Source organism: Rhinoderma darwinii, chromosome 1 (assembly GCF_050947455.1).
Source record: "Rhinoderma darwinii isolate aRhiDar2 chromosome 1, aRhiDar2.hap1, whole genome shotgun sequence".
NCBI classification, from domain to species: Eukaryota; Metazoa; Chordata; class Amphibia; order Anura; family Rhinodermatidae; genus Rhinoderma; species Rhinoderma darwinii.
In genome coordinates, this window is record NC_134687.1 from 2799413 (window position 1) to 2820879 (window position 21467).

The 21467-nt window shown below is 43.7% G+C and overlaps 1 protein-coding gene across 1 annotated transcript in view; it reads left to right on the forward strand.

The window, feature by feature from the left end:
- The window catches only part of LOC142748276 (uncharacterized), a 57094-nt gene extending 42156 nt beyond the window's left edge, over positions 1 to 14938 (forward strand). The window contains exon 5 of the mRNA XM_075855379.1: positions 11776 to 14938. Coding sequence (XP_075711494.1) covers positions 11776 to 13625 — 1850 coding nt within the window. The 3' untranslated portion in view covers positions 13626 to 14938. The remainder of the gene's footprint in view (positions 1 to 11775) is intronic.
- Positions 14939 to 21467: the final 6529 nt, after the last annotated feature.

A 21467-nucleotide genomic window follows, 5' to 3' on the forward strand; every position in this document is an offset into this window, starting at 1 on the left:
AACAGCACAGTAATTTCAGCCGTAACGGACGCTGTCGTGTGAACATACCCTCAGGGCTTAAAATGTCAGGGAAATAGCCCAATACATATGTGTCCGCCCCAAAAACATGTGTGTATATGAGACAGCATAGCATATCTATAGCACTACGACCCTATAAACTATGGATAGTTTGTGTAAAAAAAAAAAACACACAACCCTCATTAACCATTTTATTGATAATAAAAAAAAAAGCTGTCATCAAAGTAGTCCTGGAATCCGCCGTAGTCCAACGACCGAACCTGTAAGAAAACACACAAAAAATGATTAGTAACACGTGTGTTAGGCTTAGATACAGGGCCCATGTGTGATACTGTCTGTGGGGCCCTGTATCTAAGCCTACCACAACGTAGGCTTAGATACAGGGTCCAGCAGACAGTAATCTTATACAGTATAAGATTACTGTGTGCTGGGGCCCTGTATCTAAACCTACAGTGTATGGTGTGTTCAGATAGCACCGGTATCCTTGGGTGCTCGAGGTAGGGTCCCAACCCGGATGTAGGTTAAGAATTGTAGTCGGCACACCTTGCTTGTGTTTCAGAAATTATATTTATTGGATTCTCAAGATGGATGCCAGAGGCTATATGTGCGACGTCGACGTTTCGGTCGTTTAGACCTTCGTCGGGCACTGAGCCGTACTAGGGACTCGATTGAGGAGTATCAATAATGGGTAGTAGCGCTGCTATGATTAGTAATCAGCGGCTTACCGCTCTTCATGGGCGCTCTTCATGAAGAGCGGTAAGCCGCTGATTACTAATCATAGCAGCGCTACTACCCATTATTGATACTCCTCAATCGAGTCCCCAGTACGGCTCAGTGCCCGACGAAGGTCTAAACGACCAAAACGTCGACGTCGCACATATAGCCTCTGGCATCCATCTTGAGAATCCAATAAATATAATTTCTGAAACACAAGCAAGGTGTGCCGACTAAACCTACAGTGTGGTAGGCTTAGATACAGGGTCCCACAGACAGTATCACACATGGGCCCTGTGTCTAAGCCTACCATGTGATTGGCTTAGATACAGGGCCCAGCAGACAGGATCACGCATGGGCCATGTATCTAAGCCTACCATGTGATTGGCTTAGATACAGGGCCCAGCAGACAGGATCACGCATGGGCCATGTATCTAAGCCTACCATGTGATTGGCTTAGATACAGGGCCCAGCAGACAGGATCACTCAATCTGTGATTCTGTCTCATGGGCCCCCTAAGCCCAGATACATCGTAGGCTTAGGGGTTGTACAGTCCCTAAACATTGATGGCCTATCCTCAGGATAGGCCATCAATAGCTGATGTGTCTCTCGGGACCCGCAGAGACAGCTGCGGCCCCTTCAAAACAGCTGATTGGCGGGTCCCGGGAGTCAGACCCCGCCAGTCAGGGCTAACCTTACCTTCCTCTTCGGCCGCGGCGGGAGTTCTGTCGTCTCGATGCTGTGCGCGGCGCATAGCGTGGTGACGTCATGCGCTGCGCACAGCGCTTGACGTCAGGACCTCCGCTGCGATCCGGAACCAGGAAGGTAAGTAAAGTATGTTACTATAGTAACGGGCCCGCGGCCCGAGTTAGTATAGTAACTTTTTATTGATGTGGTGCGGGGGGCCGTGGGCCCCCCTGGCTTCGGGGCCCGGTCGCAATTGCGACCGCTGCGACCCCTATAGCTACGCCAGTGCATCTGGACATGAAATATTCCTCTGTAAACGAGAGGTTTTTCTTCATCAATTCTGGTCTGTACTAATTAGGGGAAAGGAACCATTAACTTGTAAATTTATGTATGGACGTGTAAGTTACTGGGTGCTGACATAATATTGAAAATGGAGACACTCTGAAATAGTTGGGTTATCTAGAAGTATTGGGGGTTATCTAGAAGGATTTTGGGTTATCTAGAAGGATTGGGGGTTAGCTAGAAGGATTGGGGTTATCTAGAAGGATTGGTTTTTATCCAGAAGGATTGGGGTTTATCTAGGATTGGGGGTACTCTAGTAGGATTGGGGGTTATCTTCAAGGATTGGCGGTTATCTAGAAGGATTGGGGGTTATCTAGAAGGATTGGGGGTTATCTTGAAGGACTGGTTGTTATCTGGAAGGATTGGTTGAAGGATTGGGAGGTAATCTAGAAGGATTGGGGGTTATCTTCAAGGATTGGCGGTTATCTAGAAGGATTGAGGGTTATCTAGAAGGATTGGGGGTTATCTTGAAGGACTGGTTGTTATCTGGAAGGATTGGTTGAAGGATTGGGAGGTAATCTAGAAGGATTGGGTGTTATCTAGAAGGATTGGGTGTTATCTAGAAGGATTGGGTGTTATCTAGAAGGATTGGGGGTTATCTAGAAGGACTGGTTGTTATCTGGAAGGATTGGTTGAAGGATTGGGAGGTAATCTAGAAGGATTAGGTGTTATCTAGAAGGATTGGGTGTTATCTAGAAGGATTGGGTGTTATCTAGAAGGATTGGCTGAAGGATTGGGAGGTAATCTAGAAGGATTGGGTGCTTATCTAGTAAGATTGGCGTTCTCTCCATCATCTTCATGGGGTCATCATCTGGAATGGTTTGACAGCATTCTTGAAGTTCCCAGAGGTGCTGAGCGCTTCTTTGCTGCTTTTCCTTCACTCTGCAGTCCAACTCATCGCTGATCAGCTCAACTGGGTTTATGTTGGGTGATTGTGGAGGCCGTGTCGTCTGACGCAGCCCTCCAACACTCTTCTTCTTGGTCATATGGCCCTTACATTGCCTGGAGGTGCTTGGGGTCATTGTCCTGTTGAGAAACAAATGACAGTCCCACTGCGCGCAGGCCAGGTGGGGTGGCATGTCGCTGGTTAAGTGTCACTTGATACAAGGAGCGCTGCACTCCTGGTATACAATACATGAGGACCTGCTGGGCATTTAGTTCTCAGACGGCCGGGAGTTTGTTATATTTTTGAGCTGCAGGTCTCGTATGTTTAATAAGCACTGGGTTATTTTTGGACTTTTAACTTGAACAATAGACAGAATTTAGACACAACTATTACACATAAGTTAAAAAACGAAAATCATGCGGCAGAGGCCGGCGGCCGAGGTCTGACGTCCCATTATATATCCATAGACATTAATATGGAGACCCCCCCCCCCTCCTGCAGTAAGACATCTTCCCCTCTTCTGGGGTCTTTCTTCAAGTCATGAGGAACAGAAAATGCCGATCCACAAACCTGGGACCTACGACTGTCCAGAATGTCTCGTGTGCTGAAGAATCAACCCGTCACTGGAACTAAGGAGCCGACCCCTGAAAAACACCCGCATTACCCCTCCCCCACCAAACCTTACAGCAGGCACAATGCAGTCAGGCGGGTAACGATCTCCTGGTATCACCAAACCGAGACCCATCATCAGACCCCAGATAGAGAAGCGTCACTGCACAGAACACGTCATATAGAGAAGCGTCACTCCACAGGACATGTCATAGAGAACCGTCACTCCACTCACTGGGCCGCTCCACCGCAGTGGAGTAGCAGCTGATCAAACAAAATGTCAATGACAATCACTAGGTCGGAAGTACCTGGTTTGCTGGCTTGTGCCAGATAATCAGAAGCAGGCAGGGGGCCGGACTATCGGAACTTGCCTTGGATACTTGACTTGAACACAGAAGTCGTCTCGGACAATGGACTTGAACACAGATACTGGATACAGCTAAGTAACCATTTGCATGACAAACACTGGGAAAACACAACATTACTCAGGCAAAGTGGAAGTGGGCAGGGTTCCTTTTAGTCCAGGGTATGCTTGGGTTGGCTTGGAGTGAATTTCACCCTACAGGAGACAGCAGGGCGAGAGAGCAGGGTGTGCCGGCATCTCTGTGGGAGAAGGAGCGGGCCAGGCTCCGGAGGCTTGCGGCCGTCGGCAGTTGGGATTTGCCAGCGGTCAGCGACCGTGGGCATAAAAGTCCCTCCCTCTTACCCCTCTCTCCTTAAGTCCAGAGCGTAGGAAGAATTTTTTGATGAGCGCTGGGGCAACCACATTTTCCTGATCGTTCTATGGCAGCACACTTAAGGGTTAAGATACTTCATCTGACCGGATAGAAGAGACCTATTACTCAGCAGTAATTAATTAAACAATTAGGAGGTCCCAGGTAACCTTAAATAGATCCCAAATCCCTTCAGAAAGCGTATTTTTTCTCTTCTATGAACATGGATAGTGAAGACATCTATACCTGATAGCTTTATGCATGGGGTGCCCTCTGTGCCTAAGCTGCGACCCATGAGGATATCGGGGGCTGTATACTGGGGGTTTCCTCAGTCCCTCGGCTTGGCTTCTAAATCTTACCAGGAATAGAAGCCACGCTTCCATTCTTGAGCGGCATACAGGTTTCCTGTCCCTCGACTCCTAGATGTGGATCCCATGCACCTCTGGATGCGTGTACCAAGATGGCCGCCGTCAGGTGAGGTGTACGCCGGCTTCCGGTGCATGCACCGTGCGCTCTCCCGGCTTGGTGCGTACTGCTCATGCGCGAGCACGGAAGTCTCGCTGGATCCCGGCGGTTCAGGAAAGTACCACGAATCTGGCGCTGGTTAAGCTGCTCGACCCTGGAGATTAAGGTGCCCAAAACTTTCATTGTGTATTGTCAGAGAGGTTTTTTCCTAGTTGCCACTTACAGTTTAGATTGTAAATTACATGCCTCTTTCCCCAGATGGCAAGTCCTGCATCTCAAGGGAAACGCAAGAGGAAATCCAAGCGCAATATGTGTAAAGGTGGTCAGCAAACGCTGCCGGGGGATTGGGACCAGAGTTTCTGCTCCTATTGCAGACCTCCTGAACAATCCCTCGATACTGAAGCCGTGGGGTTTCTATCTGGGTTTAAGGATCAGTTTATGGACACCTTTCAGGAGATTAAGTCGGTTGCTATGCCTAAAAAATCTAAAGGTAGAAAGCGGTCGGCATCTCCGCAGTCCCCTTCCGAATATGATCTATCGGAGGAGGATCTGGATTCAGAGGACTCTGATGGGGAACCCTTAGAGAATATTTATCTGTTAGATAAAGACAAGGTCCCGCACTTGCTGACCGTGGAGACCGACAAAGATGTCTCCTAAACCTAAAAAGGAACAACTTTATTATTTTCCGGTCAATAAGGACAGAGACCTCCCCTCCCATACTGTTATTAGAGACTGGGTCCCGAAAGATTGGGATAAGCCGGAGAGACACATCGATCAAGGTTCGAGGTTTAAACACACCTACAAAACAGGTCCCAAGTTCAGTTCTAACTGGGATGTTCCGCACAAAGTTGATCTGACTGTCTCCAGATTGTCAAAGAAATCTGTGTTTCCCTCAGAGGAATCCTCACTCTTAAAGGATCCAATGGATCACAGAGCAGATTCGATATTAAAAAAGCCTACTCATCATCGGCTGCGGCGTGTAAAGTGGCATCAGCTTCCATCCCGGTTGCCAGGGCCCTTCATACATGGCTTAGTCGGCTCTCTCAAGATCTGGAGGAGGGCGTACCGAGAGAGAAGATCTTACATAATATCCCTCTCGTGAAAACGGCTGCAGAGTTTTTAGGTGACGAACCGCTGGATGTCTTGAAGTTATCTTCCAGATCCTTGGCTCTCTCTAATATGGCGCGCAGAACCCTCTGGATCAAGCAATGGACAGGGGACGTTCCATCCAAGAATCATTTCTGTTCCCTACCATTCCATCCCTCCTCTCTCTTCGGCCCTCAGCTGGAAGACATCCTTAAGTTGATAAATGAAAGAGGGATTTCCTTCCCACGCCCTCCAAAGAGGCCGCCATTCAAAACCGTTCCAAAAGGTCCCCTAAGGTTCAAAACATATTTTCATGGGGGTGACAGGCAGCGTAGGTTCAAAAGTAAGCAAGAGGGTAACCCCCCCTCTTCAGGAAGAAATCACCCTTTCAAAGAAATCCTAACTTATGACGTCAAGAGAAAGGAGTGTCCAGTAGGTGGAAGGCTAGGGAAGTTTGTTCACCTATGGCTAAGAACGGCCACGGACATCTGGGTCAGATCCACCATCCAGAATGGCTACTCATTTGAACTAAACACCATTCCAAAAAACTAATTCTGTATAAACAGAGGAAGAAATCCGGTGGTTATCAGTCTTGGACAAGACTTCATAAGGAAGGGAGCATTGGAGGAACTCCCGTATCTTCAGCGGAGTCGGGGAATGTACTCCCCTATCTTTGCAGTTCCAAAAAAGGAAGACAAGTGGCGGTTAGTGATAGATTTTGTAAAGAGAAAGTTCAAAATGGAATCTGTACAATAAGTCATAAATATGACTGAAAGGAGATTTTCTAGCCACTATCGATCTGTAAGATGCATACCTTCATATCCCGGTCCTGAAGAAACACAGGAAATTTCTACGGGTAGCGGTTCTTCTTCATCATCAAGTTTTACATCTTCAGTTCACTTGCCTGCCCTTTGGGATAACATCAGCGCCCAGAGTGTTTACGAAGGTAGCGGTGGTACTGTCTGCAGTACTACGCATGAAAGGGATGTCCTGGACGATTGGCTGGTGAGAGCCCCGTCAGAAAACATGCACGTAAAAGTCACTCTAGACATGCTCAGATCGCACGGTGTCATCATAAACCTCCAGAAGTCTCATCTAACACCATGCACCAGGTTGAAGCACTTAGGCTTCGTGGTAGACACACAGAAAATGTCACTGACTCTGTCCAGCGACCGGATATGTTCTATCCGTCAGGGTGTTCAGCGATTAACTTCATTGAGTCACTGCTCCTTCCAGCAGGCAATGAGGGTGTTAGGCCTTCTAACATCGGCTATCAAGGCGGTACCCTGGGCGACGGCACACATCCGAATGTTACAATCCAACAAACTGAAAAGTTGGGATAAGAGAATTGTGTCTCTCGACACCCTAATGTCAATGTTTTCGGATGTGATGGCTGGTACCCTACCATCTCGATCGAGGCAGGTCTCTGAGATCAGTTCGTCGGATTCTCCTCACTACGGATGCCTCAGGCTCAGTCTGGGGTGCACATGTGGGAACATCATGGGTGCAAAAGAAATGGTCCACACACGACAGCTGCCTTTCATCCAACATGAAGGAGCTCAGGGCGATCAAACTGGCTCTATTACACTTTCAGGCTGTACTCCATCGTCAGGATGTCCAAATGCTGTCCGACAACCTCCCTGCAGTGTTTTATGTAAACAAGCAGGGGGCACCAGAAGCTATTCCCTCAGAAAGGAATGCAGTTAGATTATGCGGGGGCAGAACGCAATCTGAGATCAGTCTCCGCAGTCCACATTCGAGGAGTATTGAATCTGAAAGCGGATTGGCTAAGCAGGAATCGGATTCACACAGGAGAGTGGAGCTTGAATCTGGAAGTCTTCCTCCAAATCACCAGGAAAATGGGCAAACCATCTCTAGATGTCATGGGGACCGCGAAGAATATCAAATTAAGGAAGTTCTGCTCCCTCAACAGGTCGGATCACCCATATTCTATGGACAGCCTATCATTGAGTTGGGAAAAAAACCTTAATTTATGTCTTTTCCCCCATTGCTCTCATTCCTCGGGTATTGAGGAAAATAAGGGACGAAAAGGTGAAGGCCATAGCGATCATTCCCCATTGGTTTCCGCTCGTGTTAAATCTCTCGAACGGCAACTTCTGGAAACTCCCATTACGTCCATATCTCCTGCTACAGGAGGGTTAGTTTCATCCCACGTTAGACAGGTTACATTTAACGGCATGGAAACTGAATGACAGTCTATGAAAAATAACGACTTCTCTGATGAGGTAGTTAATACCTTATTCGCCTCCAGGAAACCCAGTACAATGAAAATATATTCTCGAATATGGCTTATATTTTCTAAATGGTGTCAGGACAATGACAGGTCACCAGATACAGTGTCCACATTATTTAGGTTTCTGCAAGAGGGATACCAGAAAGGCCTCAAACCCAATACGTTAAAAGTGCATTTGACGGCCATTAATGCCAATTCAGAGGGGATGTTCTCCAACCATCCACTGATAACCAGATTCCTGAAAGCGGTCCAAACATTAAGGCCATACTATCACAATCCTCTGCCCTCTTGGGAGTTGTCCATTGTTTTGAAACACGTCGGCCGTGCCCCATTTGAACCACTTCACAGTATAAGCCTTAAGCTGCCAGAGTTGCAAGCTCTGTCCTGTAAAGAGCCTTATCTTAGGATCTTACCCGAGTGTGTTATCCTCAGAACAATGCCAGGGTTCTTACCAAAAGTACCATCTAGCTCCAACTTGAATCAAGAGATAGTTTTGCCAGTCTTACCATTAGACTCGGCCTATAATGCCCCTACTGAGTCACAATTCTTAGACGTAAGGACGTCCCTACTTGCGTATCTGGAAATAACGGCCCCTTTTAGACAATCCGAAGGCTTGTTTCTCCAATTCCAGGGGCCAAATAAAGGGAAAAAAGCCAGCAAAGCCACACTAGCTAGGTGGCTCAAAGAAATCATCAGGGACTGCTACTACTTCGAAGGCCTAGAGTCCTCCTTAGATATTCTGTCCCACTCAACCAGATCCACATCTACATCGTGGGCAGAAAGATGCCATGTCCCCTTAGACCAAGTCTGCAAAGCAGCCACTTGGTCTTCTTCCTCAACCTTTATTAAACATTATAGGCTCGACTTATTCTCTTCTGAGGGTTCAGCCTTGCAAAAAAGTAATAGTGGGAGCATCCAAAGCTTAACCCCCCCCCCCCTTATTCTCATTGCTTTTTAAGTCCCCTAAGTGTGCTGCCGTAGGACGATCGGGAAGTGGAAAATGTATTACCCGAAATTTTCATTTCCTGGAGTCCGTAGGCAGCACAAGTTTCCCACCATATATATATATATATATATATATATATATATACTGCTGCATACGTTACGTTTTCTGAAGGGATTTGGGCTCTATTCAGGGTTATCTGGGGCCTCCTAATTGTTTAATTACTGCTGAGTAATCTGTCTCTTCTATCCGGTCAGATGAAGTATCTTAACCCTTAAGTGGGCTGCCTACAGACTCCAGGAAATGAAAATTTCAGGTAATAAATTACGGCAGGAGATTTACTGCATCGGTTCAGGAGGGACACATGGAACCCGTTTGGTATCTTGAGAGTAGGGCGAAGCCGTAGCTTATAAGACACAGCGTTGATTTGTTGTAGGATTTCAAAGGGACCAAGAAATCTGGGAGCGAAATTGTAGAAGGGGATTTTCAGACGAATATATTTTTAAGACAACCAGACTTTTACGCTGGGAAGAAATTGGGGAGGAATTCTTCTCTGCGACTGCGGGCATAACAACAAGCAGTAGAGATTTTTAATAATCTTACAGTCTAATGGCAGGGCCTTCAACGTCTTACCACTGAATACTGGCTGCTTCCTGCCTATTAATAAAGATATCAAATATAAACCAGCACTCCGCACATTATAAATAATAATGATAATATCTCGGGGGTAAAAAAACTATTTAAGGAGCCTCTACAGTGGTCAGTGATGGTTTGCTGTGCTTCCCACTGGCCATTTTGCTCACCCCCCTCCTGCTAAGACTCCAACATTGACACCCACCCCTCCCCTGGGGCTCTGACCCAAATTTACTGTATGTGGCCACAAAAAAATAAATCATGGCACCTCTGCCTAATGGTCCCTTTTGTTTTTATGGATGATCAGTTCTATATTTACTCTACACCAAGTGCTATTGAAATCCCTTTTCATATACACTCCGCAACATTGAAATTGCAACACCAAGAAGGAGAAGCCTTAAGATTAAGCAAATCGAGGAAGTAGCAGGTGTTACTAAGATCTGCAAATTATCACCTTTTTACGCACCCAGATTCAATCTGTGGAATGTGAAGCGGCATAAAAGCCACATTGAAAATAAATTTTTTTTAGCCACATGAAACCTAAAAAATCAGCTCGCGTGGTGCGGGATGATTGTGCGATACCTCCTATTCGGCGACGTGCTAATTATCGCCACTTGTCACAATCTGAGAGGGACGAAATCCTTGACCTGAGAGACCTCGGTTTATCACACCCGCAGATACACGCCTGGGCCAAGATGTCAGCACTGTTCAATGTTGCGTGTCCTGGAGGACAACAATTAACAGGAATGACCGCAAGAGGCCCACATTGGTGAACCTCTGCATGGACGGATCGTCTGATTGGAAGAATTGAGCGTAGTGATCCATTCTGTACTGCAAGTGAAATTGGACGACACATCCAAAGCCTAGGCCGGCAACCAGTGTCCACACAAACCATCAGAAGGTCTTTGCACAACTTTGGGGTGCGAGCCAAACGTCCAGCTACAGGTTTTCCATTGATCACACGCCACCGCTTACAAAGGCTATCATGGTGCACGGCAATGGAGGCTGGAATGGAGGTCTTCAGCAATGAGTCCTGCTTTTATCTCGGAAGCAATGATAGCCGGAGATTGGTCTATAGACCTTGTGGGCAACACCATAAAGAGGCCTTCACAAGGGAACGTCTCCCTGGTCCTACTGCCAGGGTTAGGGTGTGGGGTGGCCTAATGTATGGTAACCGGACCCCTCTAGTCTTCATTTCAGGTACACTAACAGCTTGGCGTTACATTTATTTGGTTGTGGAACCAGTGGTGCAGCCATTTCTCCAAAGTGTCCCAAAAGCCGTTTTGCAACAGGACAATGCCAGGCTGCATGTTGCTCTTGCTACTGTGAGCAGCCTGCGTGGCCTAAACGTGGTACCTTAGCCTGCAGCGTCTCCGGAGTCTACCATCGAGCACATCTGGGACGTCATTGGTCGGTAATTGTAAAGGGAGCGGCGAGCAGCCAATCTTGATGATTTGCGGCTCGAAGTGCATTCACTGCAGCAGAACATTCCTCAGACAGCCAGTAATAACCTCAGTGATCGCTGCCGAGGCGCAGAAGTGCGGGGATTTCTGCACGTGACGCTCATACTCCATACTGAAGAAATCAAGATGTTTGGAATATTTTGCTTCCATTTTTTTATCATTTGCATATCATTAACATGTTTATCGATCCTGTGATCTCAACAATTCTAAAATTTTTCATTCTTGGTGTTGCAATTTCAATGTTGAGGATTATAATAATTTTGTGAGTTATCTCAGGAAAAAGAGAAACTAATCTTGGTACAGAATTGGCCAAACTTTTTTTTGTATGTTTTATATACTTTTTATGTTGCCTGAGCCACATGATCTACCAGGGACAAGCACCCATAGAGTGTGGAGGACACTGCTGCAAATTCTTTTTCAGATCCCCAGTGCCTCCATATTAGTGATTGTAGCTACAGTTAGTTACTTATAAGGGCAGATTCACACGTGCAGTTTTTGGTGCTGAGTAGTATTTAATAGAAAATAACATGGGCTAATTCAGCCTTACACTTGACCATACTGCTCCCCCCTCTGCCCTGCTCTGTAATAAAGTGCATGTAGTGGTCAGGGAGTGTATGAGATGGACACCACCTACGGTAATAGCATTGCCTCACAAGTCCCTGTATGATTCCCCACGGAGCATTTCACTAGAAAAGAATGATTCCAGACACACTGAAACATAAACCCATGAAGATGTTGGCTTCAACAAAGAAATGAAAAACTACAAGAGAGCAGCCTGGTGGCCGTCATGATCGACTTGAGGCCTCCTGTTAAATTATGGTCTGTTTTGCCAGTTAATAGTTGAATTTTGCCTCATGTCCCAAAATTTGTATGCCAATTTTTATATAGCATTCTTATAAAATATAAATAGAATCCTTAAGGTTTTATTATTCAAAAATAATGGCTTTTTTTTTTCTCGGCAGTTGACTGTACCGGGAGCTCAGAGGGACATCTGATATCTTCAGATATTAAAACTGATGATGATGGTATCACACAAGATACATATGAAGAGCATGTTATTATCCCAGCTATACCCACAGCCCATCACAGCAAAGATGTGGCATCTGATCCTTCTAACCAGGTCTTATCTTCTGATATTAAAACTGATGATGATGGTATCACACAAGATACATATGAAGAGCATGTTATTATCCCAGCTATACCCACAGCCCATCACAGCAAAGATGTGGCATCTGATCCTTCTAACCAGGTCTTATCTTCTGATATTAAAACTGATGATGATGGTATCACACAAGATACATATGAAGAGCATGTTATTATCCCAGCTATACCCACAGTCCATCACAGCAAAGATGTGGCATCTGATCCTTCTAACCAGGTCCTATCTTCCGATATTAAAACTGATGATGATGGTATCACACAAAATACGTATGAAGAGCATGTCATTATCCCAGATATACCCACAGTCCATCACAGCAAAGATCTGGCATCTGATCCTTCTAACCAGGTCCTATCTTCTGATATTAAAACCGATGATGATGATGGTATCACACAAGATACATATGAAGAGCATGTTATTATCCCAGATATAGCCACAGTCCATCACAGCAAAGATCTGGCATCTGATCCTGCTAACCAGGTCCTATCTTCTGATTCATCACAGACTGTTAAGCAAGACAGAAGTGATATTGAACGTCACAGAGCTCACACAGGGGAGAAGCCATATTCATGTTCAGAATGTGGGAAACGTTATAGCATTAAATTATCCCTTATTCGACATAAAAAAACTCACACAAGGGAGAAACCATATTCATGCCCAGAATGTGGCAAATATTTTAATAAAAAATCAAATCTTTTTAGACATCAGAAAAGTCACACAGGGGAGAAGCCGTACTCCTGTTCGGAATGTGGGAAATGTTTTTCTCAGAAATCCGTTCTTGTTAAACATCAGAGAACTCACACAGGGGAGAAGCCGTATAGATGTTCTGAATGTGGAAAACGTTGTACTCAGAAATCAGAGCTTGCTAGACATAAAAGGACTCACACAGGGGAGAAGCCATATTCATGTTCAGAATGTGGGAATTGTTATTGCACTAAATCAACTCTTGTCAACCATCTAAAAACTCACACAGGGGAGATTTCATATTCATGTCCAGAATGTGAAAAACGTTTTACTCAGAAATCTGATCTTGTTAGACATAAAAGGACTCACACAGCGGAGAAGTCATATCCATGTCCAGAATGTGGAAAATGTTTTATTGGGAAATCAAATCTTCGCAATCATCAGAGGATTCACGCACGGGAGAAGCCATATTCATGTTCAGAATGTGGGAAATGTTATATCATTAAATTATCCCTTCTTAAACATCAAAAAACTCACACAGGGGAAAAGCCGTTTTCATGCCCAGAATGTGGCAAATATTTTAATAAAAAATCAAATCTTTTTAGACATCAGAAAAGTCACACAGGGGAGAAGCCATATATATGTTCTGAATGTGGGAAATGTTGTACTCAGAAATCAGATCTTGTTAAACATCAGAGAACTCACACAGGGGAGAAGCCGTATAGATGTTCTGAATGTGGAAAATGTTGTACTCAGAAATCAGAGCTTGTTAGACATAAAAGGACTCACACAGGGGAGAAGCCATATTCATGCTCTGAATGTGGGAATTGTTATTGCACTAAATCAACTCTTGTCAACCATCTAAAAACTCACACAGAGGAGATTTCATATTCATGTCCAGAATGTGGAAAATATTGTTCTCGGAAATCTGATCTTGCTAAACATCAGAAAACTCACACAGTCAAGTAGCCGTGTGTATAAAATATTTCATATGAATATACATTTTTATTAGTGATCCCCATCTAGTAGCACATTGGACCTCTTTTAGCCTTCAAATACGCAGCAATTTGTGGTGACAAATAGTGTACTAGGTGTTACACCTGACGGGAAAAGTTCACCAATTCATGCTGCTTGCGCCAAATTTTCATCATCCGTTCAGCATGATGCCACAGAAATCTGGATTCATCTGACCAGACAATGTTTTTTCACTGCTCTGTTATCCAATTTTTGCGCTCTTTTGCCCACTGGAGTCTAGCCTTTCTGTTTCCCTTAGACAGTAATGGCGCTTGAACGGGTTGTCAGCTGTCATAGACCATCCGTGCTCAGGAATGACTTTTGCGCTCGGAAACGTTAGTTGGAGCATCAACGTTGTAATCGACTGCAATTTGCTTGACTGTGCGCCAGAACAACTCTTGACATTCTCCTCTGATCCCTTTCATTGACAGGTCGTTGACATCCCCTTTTGTGCAATGTTTTTTCTTGATCCCACAATTCTCGGGAATACTGTAGACACCGTTTCACGAGAAAACACCTCTGAAAATTGGCAGTTTTATAATACTAGCCCCGGCTTTTCTAGCACCATGCCTCGTTCAAAGTTCTCGGATCACTTAATTCTGCAATTCCAATGTGGATTCACACTAAAACAGACCCACAGAAAACTTGCTGCACTCATTAGATTGATTCTTCACATTTTCCTCTGACCCCTTTCATCCACGAGTTGATGTCCACAGGTTCCCCGTTCGCTCAATGTTTTTTCTTGATCACACCGTTCTCCGTATACTGTCCACACCATTGCACGAGACAACCCCACAAGGTCAGCAGTTTATGATCTACTGGACTGGGCTGGTCTAGCACCAATGACCATTCCTCGTTCGAAGTGCTCACATCGCTGGGTTTTCCCATTCTAATGTGTATTCACACTGAAATTAAGCGCCTGAAAACTTGCTCACTTGAATTATTGCTACGCTCTGCCGTCACGTGTCCGATTTTCAGAGAAGCTCCAATCGTGAAGGGGCCAGTGTCTGTAATAAAGTGGCTATTCAGGGTATATAACTTGTTGCCAATCGTTTGTGTTTGGCCTATCTTTATTTATGCTTTAGATGTTGAGATATTGTCTCAGATCCATGGAGTTGGGGCAGAGCTGGTAGACGTTTTGTGTATAAATAGTGAGGGAAGATTTACACCATGGATTTTAGACTTTGTAGAATTTTTTAAGGGCATTTTCTGTTTGAAAGCGATCCTTTCATAAGGGATAATCTTTATTAAACATATTATACCACTGAGCCAGGCTATAGTCTTTGTGTGCTAGGAAAGTCTTGCATAGCAATATACGGTATGATGTTATCACTGCGCCTCATCGAGAAGCCCTAGCAGGCACACACCAGGAGGGTAGCTGGTAATTCGATCACCTCTGAAAATTGTTACGATATTTTCAGTCCAAAAGGTAAGAATACCTAAACCGGAGCATATTACACGCAAAAAATCACCATCTCCTGACATTGTAATGTTGAAGTTCTACCCATTCTTAAAGTGTAGCTAAATGTTCGACAAACTTCTGACATGTCGTAAGTTTGGATTGGTGGGGGTCCGAGCACTGAGACCACCACCAATCGCTAGGACGAAGCAGCTGAAGTGCTCCTGTGAGTGTTCCGCTGCTTCGTGTCTCTTCAGCTTTTTCAGGTGCCGGTGATAACCATTTACAGACAGTAGAAATATTATTATACAATCATGTTCTTCCAATCTGCCGATCACCATTAGGACAATCCACTTTATCCATTCAGGCGCCACTTATCAACATTCACACGTGAAACAGTAGAATCATTATACAATCCAACATACAATATATCAATGTTATCATCCACAGTATCTCGAATTACAGTGAGGAGGCGAATACATTCCTCCATATCCCCATTGTTCTGAAAATCACTACATTTCACGTAGCCGGGAATAGTATTGAGCCGTCCCAGGTTCTGATGTACCTGGAACTGATCCATCAGCTTCACTACCTCACAATTGTTTTCCCTGTCCTCTGTAGCATTATGAACACCCTCAGTTTGGTCTGTGCTCTGGATCTCCTATTACTGATTGACCCCTGACTCCATGAACTAAAGGGGTTTGCCCATCGGGGACATTTATGGCATATCCACAGGATATGCCATAAATGTCAGAGATGGGTCCAACCTATCTCTAGAACAGGGCCCCTTAATCCCCGTTCTACCTTTCTCGTTCCCGCTGTCTCGCAGTCCACTTCCTGATTACATGGTCGGAAATTACGAAAACAACGTAGCTTACTGAGCTGTTTTCGTAACTCTCATAGAAGTGAATGGCAGTTACGGAAACAGCGTATATCGCATGCTACGCTGCTTCCGTAGCCACCATTCAGAGAGCTACGCTGTTTTCCTGATTACACGGTCAGAAATTACGAAGTGGCCCTGGAGGCAGCAGGAACCGAGAAAAGTAGGACGGCATTTAGGGGGCCCTGTTCTAGAGATAGGTGCGGGTCCCCAAGGTGGGACCTGCAACTATCTGACATGTATGGCATATCCTGTGGATAAGCCATAAATGTCCCTGATGGGCAAACCCCTTTAATCGTTTTTAATATTTTGGTGTTTTTTAATGAATTTTTTCATTTTTGATTTATGTTTATTTTGCACCTTTTTGATTTTTCTCATTATATTTATGTATCTTTGTTGGATAGCCGGTCCTTCCACTTAGTTTCAAATACTTTTTTGTTTGTTTTCTTTAACTATTATGTAGATTTCCTGAGGAAGTGACTAGTCCAGTCCCGAAACATACACTACCGTTCAAAAGTTTGGGGTCACCCAGACAATTTTGTGTCTTCCATGAAAACTCACACTTATATTTATCAAATGAGTTGCAAAATGACTAGAAAATATAATCAAGACATTGACAAGGTTAGAAATAATGATTTTTAGTTGAAATAATAATTTTCTCCTTCAAACTTTGCTTTCGTCAAAGAATGCTCCATTTGCAGCAATTACAGCATTGCAGACCTTTGGCATTCTAGCTGTTAATTTGCTGAGGTAATCGGGAGAAATTTCACCCCATGCTTCCAGAAGGCCCTCCCACAAGTTGGATTGACTTGATGGGCACTTCTTGCATACCATACGGTCAATCTGCTCCCACAACAGCTCTATGGGGTTGAGATCTGGTGACTGCGCTGGCCACTCCATTACAGATAGAATACCAGCTGCCTGCTTCTTCCCTAAATAGTTCTTGCATCATTTGGATGTGTGCTTTGGGTCATTGTCCTGTTGTAGGATGAAATTGGCTCCAATCAAGCGCTGTCCACAGGGTATGGCATGGCGTTGCAAAATGGAGTGATAGCCTTCCTTATTCAAAATCCCTTTTACCTTGTACAAATCTCCCACTTTACCAGCACCAAAGCAACCCCAGACCATCACATTACCTCCACCATGCTTGACAGATGGCGTCAGGCACTCTTCCAGCATCTTTCCCGTTGTTCTGCGTCTCACAAATGTTCTCCTGTGTGATCCAAACTTCGATTCATCTGTCCATAACACTTATTTCCAATCTTCCTCTGTCCAATGTCTGTGCGCTTTTGCCCATATTAATCTTTTCATTTTATTAGCCAGTCTCAGATATGGCTTTTTCTTTGCCACTCTGCCCTGAAGGCCAGCATCCCGGAGTGGCCTCTTCACTGTAGACGTTGACACTGGCATTTTGCGGGTACTATTTAATGAAGCTGCCAGTTGAGGACCTGTGAGGCGTCTATTTCTCAAACTAGAGACTCTAATGTACTTGTCTTGTTGCTCAGTTGTGCAGCGGGGCCTCCCACTTCTCTTTCTACTCTGGTTAGAGCCTGTGTGTGCTGTCCTCTGAAGGGAGTAGTACACACCGTTGTAGGAAATCTTCCGTTTCTTGGCAATTTCTCTCATGGAATATCCTTCATTTCTAAGAACAAGAATAGACTGTCGAGTTTCACATGAAAGCTCTCTTTTTCTAGCCATTTTGAGAGTTTAATCGAACCCACAAATGTAATACTCCAGATTCTCAACTAGCTCAAAGGAAGGTCAGTTTTATAGCTCCTCTAAACAGCAAAACTGTTTACAGCGGTGCTAACATAATTGCACAAGGGTTTTCAAGTGTTTTCTAATCATCCATTAGCCTTCTAACACAGTTAGCAAACACAATGTACCATTAGAACACTGGAGTGATGGTTGCTGGAAATGGGCCTCTATACACCTATGTAGATATTGCATTAAAAACCAGACGTTTGCAGCTAGAATAGTCATGTAGCACATTAACAATGTATAGAGTGTATTTCTGATTAATTTAATGTTATCTTCATTGAAAAAAACTGTGCTTTTCTTGCAAAAATAAGGAAATAAGGGAACAGTAGTGTATATATATAAGGAAAAAAACTGTGCTTTTCTTGCAAAAATAAGGAACGTTAGTGTGTGTGTATGTGTGTATATATATATATATATATATATATATATACTGAGCTTTGTTCTGGTGCTGTATTTATTTACTGTTGTTTGTTCTGGTGTTGTATATTAGTACTGTGCTTCGTTCTGGTGCTGTATATATGCATTAAGCTTTGTTCTGGTGCTGTATATATGTACTGAGCTTGGTTGTGGTACTGTATATATGTAAACTTGGTTCTGAGGCTGTTTATATGTATGAACTTCGTTCTGGAACTGTATATATGCACTGAGCTTGGTTCTAGTGTTTGTATATATGTACTGAGTTTTGCTCTGGTGCTGTATATATGTATGAGCTTTGTACTGCTGCTGTATTTATGTATGAGCTTGGTTCTGGTGCTCTATATATGTACTGAGGTTGGTTCTGATGCTGTATTTCTGTACTGAGCTTAGTTCTGGTGTTGTAGATATGTATTGAGCTTGGTTCTGGAGCTGTATATATGTACTGAGCTTTGTTCTGGTTCTGTATATGTGTACTTAGCGTGGTTCTGTTGCTGTATTTATGTACTGAGTTTTGTTCTGGTTCTGTATATATGTACTGAGCTTTGTTCTGGTGTTGTATATATGTACTGAACTTGGGTTCTGGTGCTGATTTTAGGTACTGAGCTTGGTTCTGGTGTTTGTATATATGTACTAAGATTTGTTCTGGTGTTGTTTATATATGTAATGAGCTTAGTTCATGGGGTGTATTTATGCACTGAGCTTGGTTCTGGTGCTTTATATATGTACTGAGCTTGGTTCTGGTGTTTGTACTTATGTAATGAGGTTTGTTCTGGTGCTGTATTTATTTACTGAGCCTTGTTCTGGACCTCTATATATGTTCTGAGCTTGGTTCTGGAGCTGTATATATGTATCCGAGCTTTGTTCTGGTGCTGTATATATGTGCTGAGCTTTGTTCTGGTACTGTATATATGTACTGAGCTTGATTCTAATTCTGTATTTATGTACTGAGTTTTGTTCCGGTGCTGTACATATATCCACTGAGCTTTGTTCTGGTGCTGCATATATGTATAAGCTTTGTTCTGGTGCTATATATTTGTACTGAGCTTGGTTCTGGTGTTGTATTTATGTGTTTAGTTCTGGTTCTGTATATATGTACTAAGCTTTGTTGTGGTGATGTATATATGTACTGAGCTTTGTTCTGGTGCTGCATTTTTGTACTGAGCTTTGTTCTGGTGTTGTGTATATATGTACTGAACTTGGTTCATGGTGCTGTATTTATGTACTGAGCTTTGTTCTGGTGCTGTATTTATGTACTGAGTTTGGTACTGATGCTGTATTTATGTACAGAGTTTTGTTCTGCTGTATATATATGCACTGAGCTTTGTTCTGGTGCTGCATATATGTACAAGCTTTGTTCTGGTGTTGTATATATTTATTGAGCTTTGTTCTGGTGTTGTGTATATATGTACTGAGCTTGGTTCATGGTGCTGTATATATGTACTGAACTTGATTCTGGTGTTTGTATTTATGTAATTAGGTTGTTGTTCTGGTGCTGTATATATGTATAAGCTTGGTTCTGGTGCTGTATATATGTACTTAGTTTAGATCTGGGGCTGTATATTTGTACTGAGCTTTGTTCTGGTGCTGTATTTCTGGTGTTGTGTATATATGTACTGAACTTGGTTCATGGTGCTGTATTTATGTACTGAGCTTTGTTCTGGTGCTGTATTTATGTACTGAGTTTGGTACTGATGCTGTATTTATGTACAGAGTTTTGTTCTGCTGTATATATATGCACTGAGCTTTGTTCTGGTGCTGCATATATGTACAAGCTTTGTTCTGGTGTTGTATATATTTATTGAGCTTTGTTCTGGTGTTGTGTATATATGTACTGAGCTTGGTTCATGGTGCTGTATATATGTACTGAACTTGATTCTGGTGTTTGTATTTATGTAATTAGGTTGTTGTTCTGGTGCTGTATATATGTATAAGCTTGGTTCTGGTGCTGTATATATGTACTTAGTTTAGATCTGGGGCTGTATATTTGTACTGAGCTTTGTTCTGGTGCTGTATTTATGTACTGAGTTTTGTTCCGGTGCTGTACATATATGCACTGAGCTTTGTTCTGGTGCTGCATATATGTATGAGCTTGGTTCTGGTGCTGTATATTTGTACTGAGCTTGGTTCTGGTGTTGTATTTATGTGCTTAGCTTCGCTCTGGTTCTGTATATATGTACTAAGCTTAGTTCTGGTGCTGCATTTATGTACAAGCTTTGTTCTGGTGTTGTATATATTTATTGAGCTTTGTTCTGGTGTTGTGTATATATGTACTGAGCTTGGTTCATGGTGCTGTATATATGTACTGGGCTTGGTTCTGGTGTTTGTATTTATGTATTGAGGTTGGTTGTGGTTCTGTATATATGTACTGAATTTTGTTCTGGTACTGTATTTATGTACTGAGCTTTGTTCTGGTACTGTATTTATGTACTAAGTTCGGTTCTGGTGTTGTATTTATGTACTGAGTTCGGTTCTGGTGTATTTATGTACTAAATTTGGTTCTGGTGCTGTATTTATGTACTTAGTTTGGTTATGGTGCTGTATATATATGCACTGAGCTTTGTACTGGTGCTGTATATATGTATGAGCTTTGTACTGGTGCTGTATATTTGTACTGAGCTTGGTTCTGGTGTTGTATTTATGTGCTAAACTTTGTTCTTGTGCTGTATATATGTACCAAGCTTGGTTCTGGTGCCGTGTAGCCCCCTGTAGATTTACTGAGCTTAGATCTGGTGCTGTATATTTGTACTGAGCTTTGTTCTGGTGTTGTATTTATGTACTGAGCTTTGTTCTGGTGCTGTATGTATGTAGTGAGCTTGGTTCTGGTGCTGTATTTATGTACTGAGTTTTGTTCTGGTGCTGTATATATGTAGTGAGCTTTGTTCTGGTGCTGTATATATGTACTGAGCTATGTTCTGGTGCTGTATATATGTACTGAGCTTGGTTCTGGTGTTGTATTTATGTACTAGGCTTTGTTCTGGGGCTGTATATATGTAATAAGCTTGGGTCTGGTGCTGTATTCATGTACTGAGCTTGGTTATGTTGCTGTATTTATGTACTGATTTGTAGATAGCACCACACACAGCCCCCTGTAGATGGAGCCACACACAGCCCCCTGTAGATAGCACCACACACAGCCCCTTGTAGATAGCGTCACACACAGCCACCTGTAAATAGCGCCACACAGCCCCCTGTAAATAGCTCCACACACAGCCCCCTGTAGATAGCTCCACACACAGACCCCTGTAAATAGCTCCACACACAGCCCCCTGTAGATAGCTCCACACACAACACCCCTGTAGATAGCTCCACACACAGCCCCCTGTAGATAGCTCCACACACA